We start from the raw sequence: 21960 nt of genomic DNA on the forward strand, positions 1-21960 counted from the left end.
GTGTTTCCAGGGAGATTTTGTCGTGGAGGTTCAATGCTCCGGCCTCCACATTCCCCGGACCTTAATCCACTAGATTTTTATTTGTGGAGACATTTAAATGAACAAGTTTATAGTACTCCACCCATGGATGTAAAAGACCTAATAGCTACCGTGCATACCGGTTCGGCAACGGCGGATGTAGGTATGTTGCCTTGGTCCAGCAAAGTATGATCCAGCGAGTGGCGAAGTGTTTGCAAATACAAGATGGTTGCTTAACATCTTCTCTATAGTGAACCTTGCTCATGTGTGTGCGTACCGGCTGTGTGGAGATAAGCCTGGACGTCAAACGACACAGTGGAATTATTGTGCGTAGTATAATGTGCAACGTAGTGCAGCCTACCTATTGTGTTTTTTTGTACCTCATAGAGTGCAGACGATGTTACTGTATCCACTATTATTTTCTGTTGGCTTTATTTGTGTCATGCTACCTGTTCCTGGCCACGCTGCACGAAGTTACAGCATTACCAGAGTCTCGTTTATTAAGTCGCATTTTTGTTAGACGTTTTGGTGGGACTATGCTTTGGTAGATACGCTTTTGTCTTGGATTGAATGAGGAAACGCATGCCGACCGCTAAGGGCGGCACTTTTTCTTCGCCCTGTAGATATGGAGGGAACGGCAAATTTCGTGAATATCCGAGTCGTTAGGTAGGTCTGCAGTGAATGAGAGGTGATACGGTGACGCGTGTTCCAGCATCCGCTGGACATGGAGCCCCCACAGCCGCCGCCGACGGTGCCGCCGGTTCCCGCGCGCCGGCCTCTGCTGAAGACAGCGCCCAGGTTGGGCGCTGTGGCCAGAGCGGTCACCGCCGCCAACAGCACGTCGCGATCCGTCGGGGGTGAGTATCGCCAGGTGTTCTTCCTTCAATAACTCATTTCCATGTCCAAAGCCGCCTTCGTCAACATTCGGATCGCAGATTCTGTTTTAATCGAATATTTTCCCGTATTCCTAACAGGGCTATCTTCAAACGCAGTGTTCACGTAGGTTAAGGACGTATTGTGTTTGTTCCTGGTCAAATGGTAATTACGATGATACGTTCATAAATTTCGTAAAACGGCAGTAAATAACGAGACAGCATATTCCTGCTCTCTGTTACAGTAGGAAGTGTGTTTTAAAACCGTTACGGGAATTTTGTAATTTCGCGTGGTATATTAGTCCGATTGGGCGAATTTTTTCTTTGTTGTGATGGTAAACATATTTGGAAAGTATCTCTACTGTGTTAGCTGTGCTGTCACCGCCAGACACCACACTTGCTAGGTGGTAGCTTTAAATCGGCCGCGGTCCATTAGTATACGTCGGACCCGCGTGTCGCCACTGTCAGTGATAGCAGACCGAGCGCCACCACACGGCAGGTCTAGAGAGACGTACTAGCACCCGCCCAGTTGTACAGCCGACTTTGCCAGAGATGGATTACTGACAATTACGCTCTCATTTGTCGAGACGATAGTTAGCATAGCCTTCAGCTACACTCCTGGAAATTGAAATAAGAACACCGTGAATTCATTGTCCCAGGAAGGGGAAACTTTATTGACACATTCCTGGGGTCAGATACATCACATGATCACACTGACAGAACCACAGGCACATAGACACAGGCAACAGAGCATGCACAATGTCGGCACTAGTACAGTGTATATCCACCTTTCGCAGCAATGCAGGCTGCTATTCTCCCATGGAGACGATCGTAGAGATGCTGGATGTAGTCCTGTGGAACGGCTTGCCATGCCATTTCCACCTGGCGCCTCGGTTGGACCAGCGTTCGTGCTGGACGTGCAGACCGCGTGAGACGACGCTTCATCCAGTCCCAAACATGCTCAATGGGGGACAGATCCGGAGATCTTGCTGGCCAGGGTAGTTGACTTATACCTTCCAGAGCACGTTGGGTGGCACGGGATACATGCGGACGTGCATTGTCCTGTTGGATCAGCAAGTTCCCTTGCCGGTCTAGGAATGGTAGAACGATGGGTTCGATGACGGTTTGGATTACTGACAATTACGCTCTCATTTGTCGAGACGATAGTTAGCATAGCCTTCAGCTACACTCCTGGAAATTGAAATAAGAACACCGTGAAGGATGTACCTCGACGATCACCAGTGGTGTACGGCCAGTGTAGGAGATCGCTCCCCACACCATGATGCCGGGTGTTGGCCCTGTGTGCCTCGGTCGTATGCAGTCCTGATTGTGGTGCTCACCTGCACGGCGCCAAACACGCATAAGACCATCATTGGCACCAAGGCAGAAGCGACTCTCATCGCTGAAGACGACACGTCTCCATTCGTCCCTCCATTCACGCCTGTCGCGACACCACTGGAGGCGGGCTGCACGATGTTGGGGCGTGAGCGGAAGACGGCCTAACGGTGTGCGGGACTGTAGCCCAGCTTCATGGAGACGGTTGCGAATGGTCCTCGCCGATACCCCAGGAGCAACAGTGTCCCTAATTTGCTGGGATGTGGCGGTGCGGTCCCCTACGGCACTGCGTAGGATCCTACGGTCTTGGCGTGCATCCGTGCGTCGCTGCGGTCCGGTCCCAGGTCGACGGGCACGTGCACCTTCCGCCGACCACTGGCGACAACATCGATGTACTGTGGAGACCTCACGCCCCACGTGTTGAGCAATTCGGCGGTACGTCCACCCGGCCTCCCGCATGCCCACTATACGCCCTCGCTCAAAGTCCGTCAACTGCACATACGGTTCACGTCCACGCTGTCGCGGCATGCTACCAGTGTTAAAGTCTGCGATGGAGCTCCGTATGCCACGGCAAACTGGCTGACACTGACGGCGGCGGTGCACAAATGCTGCGCAGCTAGCGCCATTCGACGGCCAACACCGCGGTTCCTGGTGTGTCCGCTGTGCCGTGCGTGTGATCATTGCTTGTACAGCCCTCTCGCAGTGTCCGGAGCAAGTATGGTGGGTCTGACACACCGGTGTCAATGTGTTCTTTTTTCCATTTCCAGGAGTGTATATTGGGTACGACCTAGTAAGGCGCCATTACCAGTATATAAAAATCGAGATTATATCTGTACAAGAGCGATGTACACCGATTATGGGTTAAAGTTAAGTATTACAAGATTTTCGTACTTTATTGCAATTCTAAAGACATTGTCCTGTTCCAGACCTCACGCCAGTCAGCGTGTATATAAACGCGTGCATTTCGGCCTCCTCTAGAAATACAACATTAGCCATATCAGATATGTAGTCTTCTGTCAAATAGATTACATGTGTTTTGGACGTTTCGGCGACTATTCATCTTGTATAAAATTAGATCAAAGAATTTGTATTAATATAAATGTAAGCTTCCGCTGCCATTATCACACTCAATAAAATTTTATTGAGAATTTGTATTGCCGGCCGCGGTGGTCTCGCGGTTCTAGGCGCGCAGTCCGGAACCGTGCGACTGCTACGGTCGCAGGTTCGAATCCTGCCTCGGGCATGGATGTGTGTGATGTCCTTAGGTTAGTTAGGTTTAAGTAGTTCTAAGTTCTAGGGGACTGATAACCACAGCAGTTGAGTCCCATAGTGCTCAGAGCCAGCCAAGAATTTGTATTACATTTTGCTATAAAAACGAAACAAAGCGCAATAAAGTTATAGAAATGTTAAATATTGAATTTACGAGTAGTAAAGGCGTTTCGAAAGAGGCCGTGAAGACATTAAAGATGATGAGCACGCTGGACGCTCCAGCACTCGATCAGTAAATGAAATTGTGGATAAAGTGAAACAACAGATTGTGATCGGTCGGCGAATCTCAAGCAGAAAAGTCGATGATGATGCCATACTGACTCATGCTGTGAAATTTTTTCGGATGTTTTGGGTATGAAATGTGTTTATTAACAAAGGAAATAAATTTTCGGTGAAGTCTGCGATCATCATGAATATTTTATGCCTAAAGCAATCTAGATTGCTAAATAAAATGTCTTAATTTATTACAAAATTTCGGCATCTACCACTGTCAGGTGTCTGTAATTAAGATGAAAGGAACATTGAGAGTGATACGCGCTTAATTTCGAATTTGCGGAACAAGGTCCAGTGTCAGTATTACCGTCATAGCTAGTCGGGGCCTCAACCGACAACTGGTTCAAGAATTATACAGAGATATGAGTTCTAGCCGACAGCTGGCGTTAGTGTCGAGGACGTTACCTTCAGAATTTGTTTTCATTTTATCATTATTACTATTCTGTTTTTCCGTTCCATTTATACTAATAAAATTTAGAATTGACTGTGTTCATTTGTAATTTAAAGTATATTTGTCTTCTTATAAGTGTCAGACGCAGAGGGAAATAGAACAACAATAAAATAAAAGTAATATTTGAAGGCAACGTCCATCACACCAGCACCATCTGTCGCTAGAGCTTATACATTTATATAATTTTTGAACTCATTGTTAGTTGACGCTCCTATCAGGTGTGGATTTTAATATTGACACTGAAGATTTTTTTCGAAAATTTGGAGTTTGATGTTTTATAACAAACGCCTGTCACTCTTTACACTCCTTCCATCTTAATTATATATATATACCTGATGATAACAGACGTCGAAACGTCGTAATAAGAAAAGACATTTCATTTAGCGATCTAGACTGTTTAATTCACAAAATATGCAATGAGTGACAACGAAACCTGTTCCCAAATTCTTGAATTTCGAACAAAAATAGCGTGCGTGCAAGTTGCTCAATAGTCCTTAGATGAAATCAACAGAGATGCAGAACTACTGAAACGTTTCATAGAAGATGATTAAACATGAATTTGCGAATGTGACGTCTAAACTGGTGCTCTGTAGTCCCAGTGGGAGCATTTTGATTCACCTCGACAAGTGAGGTCAAATGTGCAAGATTTGCTGAGTGTGTTCTTCAGTTTTATCGGCATAGTGTAGCATGACTTCCTGCCACAAGGTCGAACGATCAATCGGGAGTACTGCTTACAACTTAAACGCCGCTTGCTTGAAGAAATCCGAAAATAGGCCAGAATTTATGGCAAAATAATTAATGGCTTTTGCAGCGCGATAATGTACCTGTCCTCAGTTCGTTGCTTGTTCTTGACTTCTTGGCTAACAAGGGGAGGCCGCCAATTGTGAAATTCAGATGCGATTCATACTGCGCATAATAAAAGCTCATGGCAAGAGGTTTAATGTGGCAAAGCACCAAGATGCACTTCTCAGCCGTTGTCGAGAAAATCGACGGTTAAAAGAAACCGCTGCGGTGAAATACTCTCTACGATTAATAATTATCTACATCGTATTGGGCGCAGCGGTAAGCGCTCGGGTTCGTAACCCAAAGGTCGCGGGATCGAATCTCGCCCCATGCAGTTTTTTTTGTTATTAGTTTTTTGTAATTCATATATATATATATATATATATATATATATATATATATATATATATATATATATAAATAAACTATTAGTGCATGTTGGTGAAGGCAGATCGCTCTCCAATTGTACCGCCTCCATTTTTCCGTTTGTTTAACAGGGTGTACCAAAGCTCTCACGTCCGCACCAATTTTCGACGTTGTTATAAGTGTAACGAGCGAGTAACGGAGTTTATATTTCATACCTGCCACAGCAAATTTGTGTTCGTGGGGTCTCTATTCTAATTCGAATGTTTGACTTACGCTATATGTATTCGTTTCGGAATATCGTTTCTACGTCTTCCGTTAACTATACGTGGTTAACATTATTAGGACAATTAATAACATTTATGAAATGCAACTTTGTTTGCGGAAAACATCATGATGTTCGAAGTCGCCAGTTTTTCCACGACAAACGACTTTCGACAACTTATTATATGCATAATTGTTGCAACAGATTGCCGGGAATATATATATATATATATATATATATATATATATAAATATATATATATATATATATGTGTGTGTGTGTGTGTGTGTGTGTGTATACACACATTTGAATTACAAAAAACAAATACTAAAAAAAAATGCATGGCGCGAGATTCGATCCGGTGACCTTCGGATTACGATCCCGAGCGCTTACCGCTGCGCCACGACGCTGTAGAAAATTATTAATCGTAGAGAGTATTTCACCGCAGCGGTTTCTTTTAACTGTCGATTTTCTCGACAATGGCTGAGAAGTGCGTCTTGGTGCTTTGCCACATTACACCTCTGGCCATGAGCATTTATTATGCGCAGTATGAATCGAATCTGAATTTCACAATTGGCAGCCTCCCCTTGTAAAAGAGTACCGCTCCATATTCGCCATACATGGCCCGATGTGATGTTTGTTGGTCCCAGAAGTAGAAACAAACCTTAAAGGGCTGTCGCTTTACAAGCATAAACAAGATTAAAAACGCCTAGTCGAGAGAACTAAAAGTTGTCGATGTGCCCAAACAAGACTCTCACATGTATCCATGCCTACACAAGTAAGTGCGCCACCGACTGAGTGAATGGGCGTCGAAAGAAACTAGCGTTGGTTGCTACTTTAACTCGAAACAGTTTATACTTCTCACAAATTCTCAGAGTAAATAACATTTGTTTCCGAAAATAGAAATTTATTTCCCAAATTTAACGTGTTTGAACGAGGAAGCTTTTAATTGATTTTAATTTCTACAAAAAAGGATGAGTGAAGAAAGATTAGAATTTAACTTTTCAGTAGAAACGGAACACAAGCTTGGATCGGGGGAAAATGTGGGAGGAAAATAACTTTCGGATCATGCTTAAAGTTTCTGAATAAAAATATATTATTTGTGAACGATACTCGTCTTCACCCATTTCTATGAAGCATGTTACGCAGATCACACAAGATACTTCTCAACAACGAACTAGGTAAAGCTTTTATTTGAAATGTGTTCCAATATCTACCAAAACTTAATGCAGTTTTGTAGAAATTCACCACCCTCGCAAATACAGTCTCAGTAATCAATATCATTAACACACTCTAGGTAAAGGGCTGCAGAAACAGAACGAGTACACAGACAATATGTTGAAGCTACAATACTTCATTATGGAAAAATATCAAAATAAATTGCAACAGTTACAACTAAATTAAAATATTACGTCAAAAAGTTCAAAAAATCTATGCCCTCTTGACTCATTGCGCAAAATTTCTGAAGAAGTTTTTGTGTGCTCTGAAGACAGTAGGTACGTTTATAATGCGAGTGACTAATTTGTTGCTTGTGATCTGTAGATTTTCATACCGAAACACATAAAGATCTGGCAACCTTGACAGGTTATGAACGTGATTAGTGCAGCTGATCAATTAGTCAGTGAATGCTAGATTCGGGTGATACTTGATGGGTAAAATTGCATGGAGGCTTAATTATTATATAATGCAAATAATTTTAATTTTTTGTATTTGAATGTTCGTTTACAAAGTCTCGTAAACGGTTGGCCCTGACTAGTATTATTACGCAATCTGACTGCATAGAACAACAACAAAGAATGAAATGGAAATTTTCATTAACGCAATTAATTAATTAAGTCCCCAGCAACTATAAAACCTACGAAACCAAAGTACAAGTGTAACTGTTCTGTGTGTGGAAGTATGACTCAACGTACGCATCTGGCACGGTTCTTCTTCAATAACACAAGAAATTTTAAATATCATTTATACTGAATTAATTAAAGAAAATAGAAATACCGTAATTACTCAAGAAAACCAGAATTACACTCTAATCCAAGAACACAAGCCAGATGCTTTGTTGACTGAACCTGTAATGACGCATTATTTAAGACACTGAAATAATGAAAAAAAAAACACGGAATATTTTACCTTCATATATATTGACGAAAAGCACTCTGATCATTACAGTATTTCCATTCGCACAATATCTGCTGTCTAGCCCATCAAACAACTGCATAAAACATGGAACAAGCACTCCTTACTACAACATCTCGACAAGCACACTCCACCACGACCTCTCGACAGGAACTGACTACTGCCACATCTCGACACGAACTGACTACTACGAGTCCTCGACAAGCACTCCCACTACGACATCTCAATAATCACTGCCAGTGTAGGCGGCGGAACAATACTCTCTAGCGCGATCTCTGGCGCTGTGGCTCAGTGTAGCCACCTTTCAAAATATGTGGGAGAGAGTTCCGTTACGATGAGAGTATATGTCAGATATTCTAGTGAAGTGGTAACTCATGACATAAGGAAGTTTTTACAAGTCATCACCGTTGGTCCATTCGGTAAGAAAACAGGCACAAACAGTAAACCCCGATTCTTACAGAAATTCAACTCTCAAGTACAAATTAGTTAAAGTGTTAAATATTTGACTCTAAGCATGTAAACGAGAAAAAGTTTAGGAAAGGTTTCAAATAATGGTTAAAGTATTTTGGAAGTCACTAAATGCTCTCATTATCAAATACTGGATGAATATAGGTAGTTGAGGAATTTGTGCGCTGTCAGTTACGCTGCCACAAACCAAACACACAGTTTCTGCCATGTCGCAGGCTCTTGCCTACTAGAGCGGCAACCCTTCGGGCACCTCCATCACTCGTGCCTCCACCACTGCCCCTGCATCCCTCAGTGTGACAAGTACAAGACGACGACGCCGAGATCGGATAGTAGGAGGCGAAACCAGCAGAGGGTGCCGCACAACAAGGAAGGTACTCGCGTCCGTGCGCCACGTGACAGAGATATAGTTCCAACAGTATTCTGCCGCATGCAGCTTTATAAGCAGGCGACAGGACAGCACCAGTGAGTCAAGCTTCGAGAGTCTCTCCTAGTCTCCTCACCCTATCAAATCCCATCAAACAATGTTTGGGGATTAACAGATAGCAGAAATACACTCTGCTTAGCAGCGGTGGTTGTGCTACTCTCCTAAAAGTGGAGATACATACGTGTATAGTATGAGTCCTAGTGTTCTTCTTCCCGATGAAATGGCGCAAATGGTGGTGGTTGTGAATGCTGTTGTGGCTTGATGAGTTGATGTACGTTTGGACAGCATTTTATATGTTCAAACTCGGTCAATGATTAGAAACCCAAACACTGTGTCTTCTTTAAAAATTAGATGCTCTCAAACAAACGTAAGTGTTTCAGTTTGTCTGAAATCTATAGATTGCTCTCCAAGCATTACGAACAGCAAACATATTTTTTAGCAGCTAGGCTCACATTGATTGATGAAAGGAGGAAGTACAAACATGTTCAGGGAAAATCAGGAATACAGAAATACAAGTCGCTGAGGAATGAAATAAATAGGAAGTGCAGGGAAGCTAAGACGAAATGGCTGCAGGAAAAATGTGAAGACATCGAAAAAGATATGATTGTCGGAAGGACAGACTCAGCATACAGGAAAGTCAAAACAACCTTTGGTGACATTAAAAGCAACGGTGGTAACATTAAGAGTGCAACGGGAATTTCACTGTTAAATGCAGAGGAGAGAGCAGATAGGTGGAAAGAATACATTGAAAGCCTGTATGAGGGTGAAGATTTGTCTGATGTGATAGAAGAAGAAACAGGAGTCGATTTAGAAGAGATAGGGGATCCAGTATTAGAATCGGAATTTAAAAGAGCTTTGGAGGACTTACGGTCAAATAAGGCAGAAGGGATAGATAACATTCCATCAGAATTTCTAAAATCATTGGGGGAAGTGGCAACAAAACGACTATTCACGTTGGTGTGTAGAATATACGAGTCTGGCGACATACCATCTGACTTTCGGAAAAGCATCATCCACACAATTCCGAAGACGGCAAGAGCTGACAAGTGCGAGAATTATCGCACAATCAGCTTAACAGCTCATGCATCGAAGCTGCTTACAAGAATAATATACAGAAGAATGGAAAAGAAAATTGAGAATGCGCTATGTGACGATCAGTTTGGCTTTAGGAAAAGTAAAGGGACGAGAGAGGCAATTCTGACGTTACGGCTAATAATGGAAGCATGGCTAAAGAAAAATCAAGACACTTTCATAGGATTTGTCGACCTGGCAAAAGCGTTCGACAATATAAAATGGTGCAAGCTGTTCGAGATACTGAAAAAAGTAGGGGTAAGCTATAGGGAGAGACGGGTCATATACAATATGTACAGCAACCAAGAAGGAATAATAAGAGTGGACGATCAAGAACGAAGTGCTCGTATTAAGAAGGGTGTAAGACCAGGCTGTAGCCTTTCGCCCCTACTCTTCAATCTGTACATCGAGGAAGCAATGATGGAAATAAAAGAAAGGTTCAGGAGTGGAATTAAAATACAAGGTGAAAGGATATCAATGATACGATTCGCTGATGACATTGCTATCCTGAGTGAAAGTGAAGAAGAATTAAATGATCTGCTGAACGGAATGAACAGTCTAATGAGTACACAGTATGGTTTGAGAGTAAATCTGAGAAAGACGAAGGTAATGAGAAGTAGTAGAACTGAGAACAGCGAGAAACTTAACATCAGGATTGATGGTCACGAAGTCAATGAAGTTAAAGAACTCTGCTACCTAGGCAGTAAAATAACCAACGACGGACGGAGCAAGGAGGACATCAAAAGCAGACTCGCTATGGCAAAAAAGGCATTTCTGGCCAAGAGAAGTCTACTAATATCAAATACCGGCCTTAATTTGAGGAAGAAATTTCTGAGGATGTTCGTCTGGAGTACAGCATTGTATGGTAGTGAAACATGGACTGTGGGAAAACCGGAACAGAAGAGAATCGAAGCATTTGAGATGTGGTGCTATAGACGAATGTTGAAAATTAGGTGGACTGATAAGGTAAGGGATGAGGAGGTTCTACGCAGAATCGGAGAGGAAAGGAATATGTGGAAAACACTGATAAGGAGTAGGGACAGGATGATAGGACATCTGCTAAGACGTGAGGGAATGACTTCCACGGTACTAGAGGGAGCTGTAGAGGGCAAAAACTGTAGAGGAAGACAGAGATTGGAATACGTCAAGCAAATAATTGAGGACGAAGGTTGCAAGTGCTACTCTGAGATGAAGAGGTCAGCACAGGAAAGGAACTCGTGGCGGGCCGCATCAAACCAGTCTGTAGACTGATGACCAAAAAAAAAAAGGCTCACATTTTTATATGGTCGCAAGAAGTCGCACCAATCCTGCTGCATTGGATCTGATCTCAAATGGCTGCCTCGAAAGTGTCGATTTTTGTGTGAAATTTAAAACAGTCATATGCTGAATTACTCGTGCAAGATGTAATAATTGTATATGTACTCGATAAAGAAGTATGTGAACAGGCATTGAAATTAACAAATCCTGCTCCCAAGAAGTATTAACATAGGAGAAAACTTTCGAAATGTCAGATGTAGTACAGCATTATTTTAAGGAAAGCAACGTATCTTCTGTAATACTGCTTAAAATATCGAAAGCAGCACAGAAAAATTTTGATGCAAGTGAGGTAGATTCCATAAAATGGCAATCCCATCTACGCCCCAGAAAGCGTAATTGGAGCTCACAAAGTTCATCTTCGTCACCCAACCCAGGATTCAAACTCCGACATCCGAAGCCCAAACAACAAAACAGCAGCTTCACATACACACATCAAAAAACATTTGGCATCACCCCGGTTCCCAGAACTCTTGAAGACAGACGTTGACTGTGGATATCGTATCACAGACACAGCCCCTTTAACTGTTCAGAGATGTAACTAAACCCGTCCAAAGATGTAAACGACCATGTATGAGCAGCGCCTATTAGACGGAGGGGGTCCGACAGCCGATCAGTTCCAGTCATTCCAGCAGGAAGAAGGTATACGGCTCGTGTTGTCTGTGGTTCAACCGTGCCTAGACGGTCAATACCACGGTTCGATCGCGACCGCATTGTCACTTTGTGCCAGGAAGGGCTCTCGACAAGGGAAGTGTCCAGGCGTCTTGGAGTGAACCAAAGCGATGTAGTTCGGACATGGAGGAGATACAGAGAGACACAAACTGTCGATGACATGCCTCGCCCAGGCCGCCCAAGGGCTACTACTGCAGTGCATGACCGCTACCTACGGATTATGGCTCAGAGGAACTTTTACAGCAACGCCACCATCTTGAATAATGCTTTCCGTGCAGCCGTCGTGTAACGACTCAAACTATGCGCAATAGGTTACATGATCCACAACTTCACTCCCGACGTCCATGGCGAGGTCCATCTTTGCAACCACGACAACATGCAGTGCGGTACAGATAGGACCAATAACATGCTGAATGGGCCGCTCAGGATTGGCAGCAGCGCGGGGTAGCCGTGCGGTCTTTGGCGTCTTGTCGCGGTTCGTGCGGCTCCTCCGTCGGAGGTTAGAGTGCTCTCTCGGGCATAGGTGTGAGTGTTGACCTCGCGTAAGTTAGTTTAAGTTAGATTAAGTAGTGCGTAAGCCTAGGGACCGATGACCACAGCAGTTTGGTCCCATAGTCCTTACCACAAATTTCCAAACTTTTTTCCAGGATTGCCATCACTTTCTCTTCACCGATGAGTGTCGCATATGCCTTCAACCAGACAATCGTCGGAGACGTGTTTGGAGTCAACCTGGTCAGGCTGAACGCTTTAGACACACTGTCCAGCGAGTGCAGCAAAGTGGAGGTTCCCTGCTGTTTTGAGGTGGTATTATGTGGGGCCGACGTACGCCGCTGGTGGTCATGGATGGCACCGTAATGGCTGTACCACAAGTGAATGCCATCCTCTGACCGATAGTGCAACCATATCGGCAGCATATTGGCGAGACATTCGTCTTCATGGACGACAATTCGCGGCCCCATCGTGCACATCTTGTGAATGACTTCCTTCAGGATAACGACATCGCTCGACTAGAGTGGTCAGCATGTTCTCCAGAAATGAACCCTATCATACATGCCTGGGATAGATTGAAAAGGGCTGTTTATGGACGATGTGACTCATCAACCACTCTGAGGGATCTACGCCGAATCGCCATTCAGGTGTGGGACAATCTGGACCCACAGTGCTGTATGCACGTGTTCTTCCTCCTGTGGTGGCACATTGGAGTGTGACTGTATAGTACGAGAGGACTCAGTGTCCTCCCCTTATTTCCACTCACAATAATTGGAAGGAACAAATTGTCTGGTATAAGTGATTATTAGAATAAACTTTACAACATGCACAGGCAGCGCGTCTACTGCGGCTCCTGGCTTAGCTGGGAGACATACACGCCTGTCCGCTACGGGGTCTCGAAGCTACCTGCTAGGCCGTTACAACCGCTAATCCTACCTGCGCGCACAAAGGACCTGGGAGATACACTTCTGCATGTAGGTTTCAAGGTCTCCCGACAGGGAGTAGACTATGCTGGACAGTCTGACCTGCCCAGTTTGAAGCTGCCACTAGATGGCAGTTGGAGTGACTAGCAGAGTCCAAATATATTCACACTCTAAAATGAGTTTTCTCATTTTACAAATAACCACAATTTTAACAAACAACAAAGCCATAACAAGGAAAATAATAAAAATACAACTAGACACAATATCAATGCACATAAAGCATGAATACACTAACACCTCCAAAACACTACTGTCACACTGCATGTGTGAACACAATGGGTACTAACATGTAGGACACAAAACAATACAGCATTCATATCATACTGAATAAAAACCTGAAAATCAGTACTAACAGCAGTTAGTCCACAAGAAACATCCACAGCTTTCCAACTGATCTTCTGAATTAAAGGGTTCTTCCAGTAATCGGAAATATGGCAGTTGCCCTGTATCATGTACCACTACACAGATCTGAGGGAACACTTAACTGGTTCACTGCTTACGCAGGGGACACAATTTTGCTGTACGCCTTTTAATGAGCTCATTAGCAGTTATCACCATCACCACACGCACACACTTACCAGGACCGGGAAACAGCTGGTCAATGACACCCAGCCTCCATACCGAGGGAGGCAAGTTATCCTCTTTGACCAGCACATGAATGCCGACCTGGGGTTGCCATGCTGCTTCCGATGCTCATTTTCTGCATTCTGCAGATCATGTATGTATTCTGTGGACCATCTCTTCCAAAAGGACTGACGCAACTGCTGTACAAGTTGCCATATGTGTAACCTGTTGGTGGGAACCTCAAGGACAGAGAGTTCAAGATGAGCACAAAGGGGCTGTCCGATTAGGAAATGACCAGGAGTGAGAGCAGCAGGAGAATCTAGGTCATCAGAGAGAAGACACAACGGCCTTGAATTAAAGCATGCTTCTATCTGAATTAACACAGTGGTCAGTTCTTCAAATGTCAGTACCGCATTGCCGATGACGCGTTTGAGATGCGACTTCATGCATTTGATTCCTGCCTCCCAGAGTCCACCAAAGTGAGGGGCAAGAGGTGGAGTAAACCTCCGAATGATTACCTCTGAGGTCGAAAACTTCACCACACCTCCAACAGTAGCATCATTAGAGAAAAAAGTTCATTGTTTGCACCTACAAATGTGGTGCCATTATCATTGTACATGTGAGAAGGTTTCCCTCTTCTTGCAATAAATCTCCTGAGGACGGCCAAAAATGAACTAATTACCAAGTCACTAACTAATTCTATGTGGATGGCCATGGTTGCCATGCAAATGAATAAAGCAATATAAGCCTTGGTGGTAACCTTACTCCGTCTTCCACCATGCTTTACAGCAATAGGGCCTGCATAATCTACTCCGCAGTGCTGGAATGGACGAGACTGGTTTACTCTAGCTGCAGGTTGCTGACCCCTGAGTTGAACTGCTGTCTTGGATTTAAGCCTAAAGCATTTTAATCATTTCCTGATAACTGCTTTGAGTGTGTTACGCCCATTGGGGATGCAAAACCTCCTATGCAACACAGCCAACAAAAGTTGTGACCCAGCATGCAACAGATTTTCATGTTCATTATTATGAGAATTTTTGTCAAATGATGCTTAGGCGGTACGATAACAGGATGGCGCTCATCATATGGTACATCAGCATTCATTAATCTCCCTTCCACTCGTAAAATATCTTTGGCGTCAACAAACGGGTGCAAATCCCTTAATTTGCTATTATGTGGAATAGGGGAACTGGCCTTCAACAAAGCGATCTCATTACCGTATTCACTATGTTGAGTTGCGCCAAATGCCCTTTTGATAGCGTTTCGGCATTCCTGTGGAGTGAGTGGCCTAGTTATCCTGTCTGATTGCTGAAGCCTAGTATTATTTGCAAACTTCAGTGCATAGGCCAAAACTCTGCAAGTTTTCTTGAATGATGAATATTTACGAAGTAGTCCATCATCAAGTTTAATGACCAACACCAAGGATACTTGTGTACACCTTCTGTCGCATGCATCTTCTACACTAAGTGGAGTGCAGGTTTTGCAGTCGACGTCGCAAGCCATGACGGGCCAGACCACCACTGAACAAGTGAACTCAAAGCAGCTGGAGTAATACCGCCTGATAAGTGGTCAGCAGGATTATCCTCTGATCTGATATGTCTCCAGTTGGCAACTGAACTCAGTTCCTGGATTTCAGAGACTCCGTTTGCAAGAAAGGTTTTCCAGTGACCAGGGCTACGCTGCAGCCAACAGAGAACTATTGTGGAGTCCCTCAACCAATGAATGTCGCCACTATCTATGATGTCTAAGGCGTTGTCCACCTAGTGAATGGGTCGAGCAAGAAGCAGAGCACCACATAATTCCAATCGTGGAAGTGACTGTTCTTTTACAGGGTCAACCCAACATTTGCCTGCAGCCAATGAGACCAATACACTGTTATTGGAAAGAACACATCTGACGTATATACACACACCATATGCCAACTGTGAAGCATCAGAAAAACCATGAATTTCTAATTTAACATACTGGGGGCAAGGAATGATCTTCCTGTTAGTCAAAATACCATTTAGGAAAGGCAGTTGCACACAAACAGCATTCCATTCATCAGTGAGGTTGGATGGAATAATTTCATCCCAATCAAAGCTTAGTTGCCACAAGTGCAGCAAAAACAATTTACATCTTACGACTGCTTGACCTAGAAGCCCCAGTAGGTCATAGATTGATGTTATTGTAGACAAGACATTGTGCTTGGTAACCTTTGAGTTCCGATGACTCTTTAGCTGCACATGGCACTGGAATGTGTCAGAGTCAGGGTGCCACAATATCCCTAACATTTCTATGGCTTGTTCACCAGTAAGATGACAAAGCAAAGACGTTTCTGTGTCCTGCACAGGAATTTTTCCCATCACCTTATGACTATTGGAACACCATTTCCTCAGTGGAAACCCCCAGAAGCAAGTAGTTGAGTTGGCTGGATTTGAAGTTCTTGAGCTTCAGCTTTCATAGTTGATTCTCCTAAGAAGTCGTCCACATAAAAGATAGACATCAACGCTTGCGATGCCATTGGAAACCTGTTGCCGCGCGGGATTCGCCGACAGGTCTAAGGCGCTGCAGACATGGACTGTGCGGCTGGTCCCGGCGGAGGTTCGAGTCCTCCCTCGGGCATGGGTGTTTGTGTGTTTGTCCTTCGGATAATTTAGGTTAAGTAATGTGTAAGCTTAGGGACACACATTTTGACATTTTTTTGGAAACCTGTTTTGATTTTCCAGAGCCAACTGTTGAAGATATCTAGTAGCAAGAAAGGCAGCAGGAACTGTTACATATGTGAGCCTGCACAGTCTATACTCTCTCATCTGTTCAGATGGTGATTCCCGCCACACAGTTCTCTGGAAGTTCCTATCATCAGGATGGAGAGAAACTTGGCGATACATTTTTGCTGTGTCAGCTGACAGCAACATTAAAGGAGCGAAATTTTATAATAATGGAAAATAAATCTGGCTGGACAGTGGGACCAACCATCAAGATATCTTTGAGAGATACTCCATTAGAAGTGGTAGCAGAGCCATCAAATACAACCTTCAACTTAGTAGTGGTGCTGCATTCCTTGAAGACAGCATGATGTGGAAGGTAGCACCTTGGACTAATAATACCTTGAGAATTAGGGATCTTCATGTGTCCCAGTTCGACATATTCATGCATGGATGCAGCATATTCCTTCTGAAGATTCGGTTGCCTTTTAAATCTCCTCTCAAGATGCGCCAGTCTCCAAGAGGCTTGTTGTGATTCACCTAAGGCTTTACAGTCAGGTAGTCGAACCACAAATCTCCCTTCTTCATCTCGTGCAATGTGGCGCTGAAAGTGACCCTCACATATTTTATCCTGCTTACTCATCGTTTTCGTAGACAGTTCCGTTAACTCCCAAAAGCTTTGCAGTTTGGAATTAAATTGTCACCTCTAACGAAGCACGAGGTCACTGTAGAATGAGGCATGTTGCATGCAGCTGAAGGCATCCTTCCAGACAAAATACTACCAAATTTTGTTTCGATCAGTGAAGGATGACTCGGTTTCACTAGCCTTTCCTTACAAACAACATCAAAGAAAACCTCAGCACCAAGAATGAAATCTACTGTGGCAGGCTTGTTGAATTCTGTATCACCGAGTGGAAGATTACATGGGGCCCTCCAGGACCTAGTGTCTATATAGCTCGCTGGTAGGTCACTGGTGACATTGTCTACGATAGCAGAAGCGGTTCTAACATGAAAGTCGTTGAGCCTAGACGACAGTTCAACATTATAGATGTAAGACGCTCAGGCTGCAAAGGTATTGTTTAAGCCTTTCACAGGAAACGAATGTTTACTTCGTTTCAGTTTTAATTTCTCTGCCATGTCCTTAGATATAAAGGATAGCTGACTCGCACTATCTAGCAGAACTCTGCAAACCTGCTGTCTACCCATAGTGTCCTTATTGTTGACAACAGCTGTTGCCAAAAAAACATTACAATGGATGTTTGCTTTCCCGTTTGTAGCTTGATGGGCCAAGGAATGGCCTCCAGATTCACTGTTCTGCCCATTCCTTGGATCGGCAGGCTTGTGGAGCCGTATGTTGTGCCTTCCCTTAAAGGTCTTACAAGGAGAAATCTAGCATTTAGTCGAGAAATGACCAGAGCGGATGCACAAAAGACAAAGCCTATTTTTTGTGACATATGCCCAGCGCTCATCGACATTTAGTAATTGAAACCCATTGCATTTAGTAATAGCATGAGGTTCACTACAAAAATTACATTACTCCTCAGTATCAGTATTAGCGAGATGAGCCCTCCTCACATGTCTCGTCTGATTTGAATTATTGACATTTCCTTGTGGATCCCTTGAGGTATTATCCCTGAACCTGATCAACTCAAGGGCCTGACATATTGTTTCCAAAAAGCCTATTAGTTGATTTAATGCGGTGAATGTCGACCCAGACATCTTATCTCCCACTCGTGACGATCCATGGGTTACATGCTAGACAGAATCTCTTCCGAAAGGATAACTTCATGAAGTGGAACATCAGGTTTGAGAGCTTCTAAGGCCTCCAAATGGCTACATACGTGATTAATTAATTGCCTATAGTCGCTCACTGCACCATGGCCGACCGTAGGTAAGGTCAACAAAGCCTCAGCATGTCTGGCTGCAATTATTTTTGGGTTATTATACCTCTGTGTAATAAGTCCCCAGGCTATCGATGGGATTCCTGCTGTGGCAGGTATATGCTTCAATAGGTCATTAGCTTCACCTCACAAAGACGAATTAAGGTAATGAAGTTTTTGAACGTCATCAACTGAATTGTTATTCATAATGAGACTCAAAACTGTATCCCTGTATGATGACCACTTAAGGTAGTCGCCTTCAAAATTTGGCAAGTTAATAGCGGGTAGTTTCAAAGAACTGACCAGTGCCTGGCATATTCGAGCCCAAAGGCTGCGAAAGCTCTATGTATCTCTTCAGTAAACCCTTGATAGTGGATTCAACGAAGTCCCACGAATCCTCGAATTCCGCCCTGTCCTTACTAAGATCTGCTGATTCGTCTTCAGTTTCCAGCCGTATTTGAGACGACTCAAAATCATGCTGAATCCGAGTCAATCGACTTAATTTTGATTCCAGCACTTCGACACTGGCACTGTCCGCAGACTGCACAAAGCTCGCTAAGCGCACGAGAACGGCCTTTGCTACACCTCTCTGTTTGTCTAATTTCGTTTCCTCTGGGGGCTCCATCTTTTGACTGGGAAGATAATAGCTAGAAGCCAACAGTTGGACTTACCCGGTTGCAGCGGCGATGCGAGGCAGTACGGACTGGAACAGCAGCGGCACCACGGGCACTGGCAGCTGGTGTGGAGGGCGTTGCACTCTCCGACGGCGCCAAGTTTCGGTGGGAGCGCCGGTGAAATCAGATTGGGGGTGGCGTAGATTTGCGTTTATTTAAAAAAAAGTTATTAATGACATAAATATTTCCACACAAAAAATTGACATGTCCAGAATGATAAACAATAATAAGAAATCAATGTTATACATCCCAGAGCTAACTCGTGTGTAATTTAGGCACCAGACAATAACAGAATAAGTAAAAAAAAACACTATAATAAAAATAGTAAAGACAACTCAATTTTAATTCAATCCCAGTGACACGAAGGAGGTACGAAGGAGGAATAACAAATGAGTGGAACATACGTAATCTCTGCCCTACAGACACACACGACTTTACAATTGACACAATATACGAGGGTTGTTTTTTAAGTAAGGGCCGTTCGCGCGTATAGTCCCGTAGTTCGCGCGGACGCCGCAACAAGCCACCGCGCCACTTGCCGGCATCCTTCCCGTTCACACTGATGCAAGTTGCAGCTCTGTAGCTGACGTGTACGCATCGCTGTGCTACTTTATAATGTTTACGATTATTGAATCGTCAGCCGCGTGTGAGATAGGGTCAGTGATACGTTTTTTGACCGCGAGAAGCCTATCAGCTGCAGAAATTCATCGTCAGTTAACAGAAGTTTATGGCTTGAATGCAATGAGTGAAGGTAAAGTGCGTCAGTGGGTTAGAGAGTTTAAAAATGGCCGTCAAAACGTCCATGACGAAGAACGCTCAGGCCGGCCCTCTGTGATCACTGATGATTTGGTGGCTGCAATCGAAACAAAGATTCGTGAGGACAGAAGATTCACAATTTCCACTCTTTCTTTGGAATTTCCACAAGTTTCAAGATCGGTTTTGTGCAATATTGTGTCTGAAAACCTAAACTTTAAGTTCTCGGTGGGTACCCAGACTCCTCACAGAGGACCACAAAGGGAAGAGATTTGCCACTTCATTGGACTTTTTGATTCGTTACGAGGAAGAAGGGGATGACATGTTGAGTCAAATTGTCACTGGAGATGAACCATTGGTATCCAATATCACTCCCGAAAGCAAGCGACAATCGATGGAATGACGACACACAACCTCACCCGTCAAGGTCAAAGCCAAACAGACGCTGTCAAAGCGGAAGATTATGGCAACTGTGTTCTGGGACCGGCGCGGTGTTTTGCTAGTGGACTTTATGCCACGAGGAACGACAATCAACTCAGATGCCTACTGTGCAACTCTAAAGAAGCTCCGCAGAGCAATTCAAAACAAAAGGCGCGGCATGCTGACAAAAGGAGTTTTGCTCCTGCACGATAACGCTAGGCCTCACACCTCTCAAAAGACTCGGGATTTGATTGGTTCTTTTGGCTGGGAAGTTTTGGACCATGCACCATACAGCCTCGACCTTGCTCCTAGCGATTTTCACCTTTTCCGGTACCTGAAACACCATCTTGGCGGGCAGCGCTTCAATGACGACGATGAAGTGAAAGCGGCCGTGAACTCTTGGCTGTCGGAGCAGGCGGCCGAATTCTTTGAAGAGGGAATTAAAAACTTAGTTGTACGGTATGATAAGTGCTTAAATAAACAAGGCAGCTATGTAGAAAAATAGGTAAAAGTGTGTAGAATCAGAAAATAAAAGTTTTTTTACAAAAGTATTTGTATCTTTTTTTAAAAATAAAAACGGCCCTTACTTAAAAAAACAACCCTCGTAGTACGAGTACAATAAACGAATAAAATCACAGTGCAATCTATCTGTCCTACCAGCTACCTACTGCTACTACAGACAACACAGACATCAAACTGCCTCTCCGGCAAACAACAGCAACAACAATATTTTTAGTAACTTGCGGTTACATACAATATTCGATACACACTCAGCGCGATAAAAAACAATGTACAGAACTTCTAGTTTTACAGCAGTAGCGCTTGCCCTCTAATGCATTGCGCCACTCTGCCCTCGTGACCACACCGTGCGATATTGCGACTGTAATAAACACGTAGTACTCAAAACACCTACATCAGCCGCTTCACTGTACACAGTACCCGCCGTACCACACTCTGAATCTGACCACTTGTCAGCCGCCTGTGAATCACTGCCGGCCACTTAGGCACACTTATACTGTTCCATATTTACAACAGTCACAAAACCACTCCTATCTGTATCTAGCAGTGATTTCTGTCTCCTCTGCCTACTGGGAAAAGACAATGAGGGTCCTCTAGGTAAGCGATGTCCACAAAAGTTCGTCCCTACGCCACGTCGACTGTTGACTCCACAGATTTCCAACTCCATGGCAAACCAGGTCCCAGCCGACGCAATTTTGGCTGCTGGCCACCAACCAGTTTCTCCAGCTTCCACTACAGACCACTGCGACAGTTTATGCCTGGCACATCACATCCAGAACGACTTAGGCCAGCACCTTGTACAAGGCCACCACTGCCCCATGACTCGTCCGGCGGTAGCCACTGCCGCTTTTAGTGAAGGCCGAAGTTGGCATCGCCGCTTCTTCTGGTCTACTGTCTACCCCCTCCACGTTCAGCCAACTTCCATCCCAGCCAACATCCCAAGTCGTGTCCAGCACTGATGCACTGCAGGCTCCCAGGATATGTTCACAGTTCCAAGCGGAGAAGGTGACTTCCAGCTCGCCTCAGACCAGGGCTAGCTGCAGCTCAAATGCCACCAACCGCACCTTCTGGCCAAACTACTGATGTCAGAGCACCTGTGTCACGGATGGCTGGGAAGAATAACATGTTGCGAATTTCAAATTCATGCGCAACTCCTCTGTCCATCCTCCACCCCTCCCCACCTTCGACTGAATAGGCCGTCACCTCTCAGCAGAAGAGTGAAGACACATACTGGATACAACGCTACAGTTACAACGCTAAGAATATCCGACAAACATGAC

The 21960-nt window shown here is 44.2% G+C and overlaps 1 protein-coding gene across 3 annotated transcripts in view; it reads left to right on the forward strand.

The window, feature by feature from the left end:
- Positions 1-21960, forward strand: part of LOC126237137 (inactive ubiquitin carboxyl-terminal hydrolase MINDY-4B) — a 517352-nt gene that overhangs the window by 153098 nt on the left and 342294 nt on the right. For 2 of the 3 annotated variants that reach the window (XM_049946964.1, XM_049946965.1), the window contains exon 1: positions 734-875. The exons of the other annotated variant lie outside the window; for it this stretch is intronic. In XM_049946964.1, coding sequence (XP_049802921.1) covers positions 743-875 — 133 coding nt within the window. In that variant the 5' untranslated portion in view covers positions 734-742. Of the gene's footprint in view, positions 1-733; positions 876-21960 lie in introns of those variants that run through there. 3 annotated transcript variants of the gene reach the window in all.

The sequence above is a fragment of the Schistocerca nitens genome, chromosome 2 (assembly GCF_023898315.1).
Source record: "Schistocerca nitens isolate TAMUIC-IGC-003100 chromosome 2, iqSchNite1.1, whole genome shotgun sequence".
In the NCBI taxonomy this organism is placed as follows: Eukaryota; Metazoa; Arthropoda; class Insecta; order Orthoptera; family Acrididae; genus Schistocerca; species Schistocerca nitens.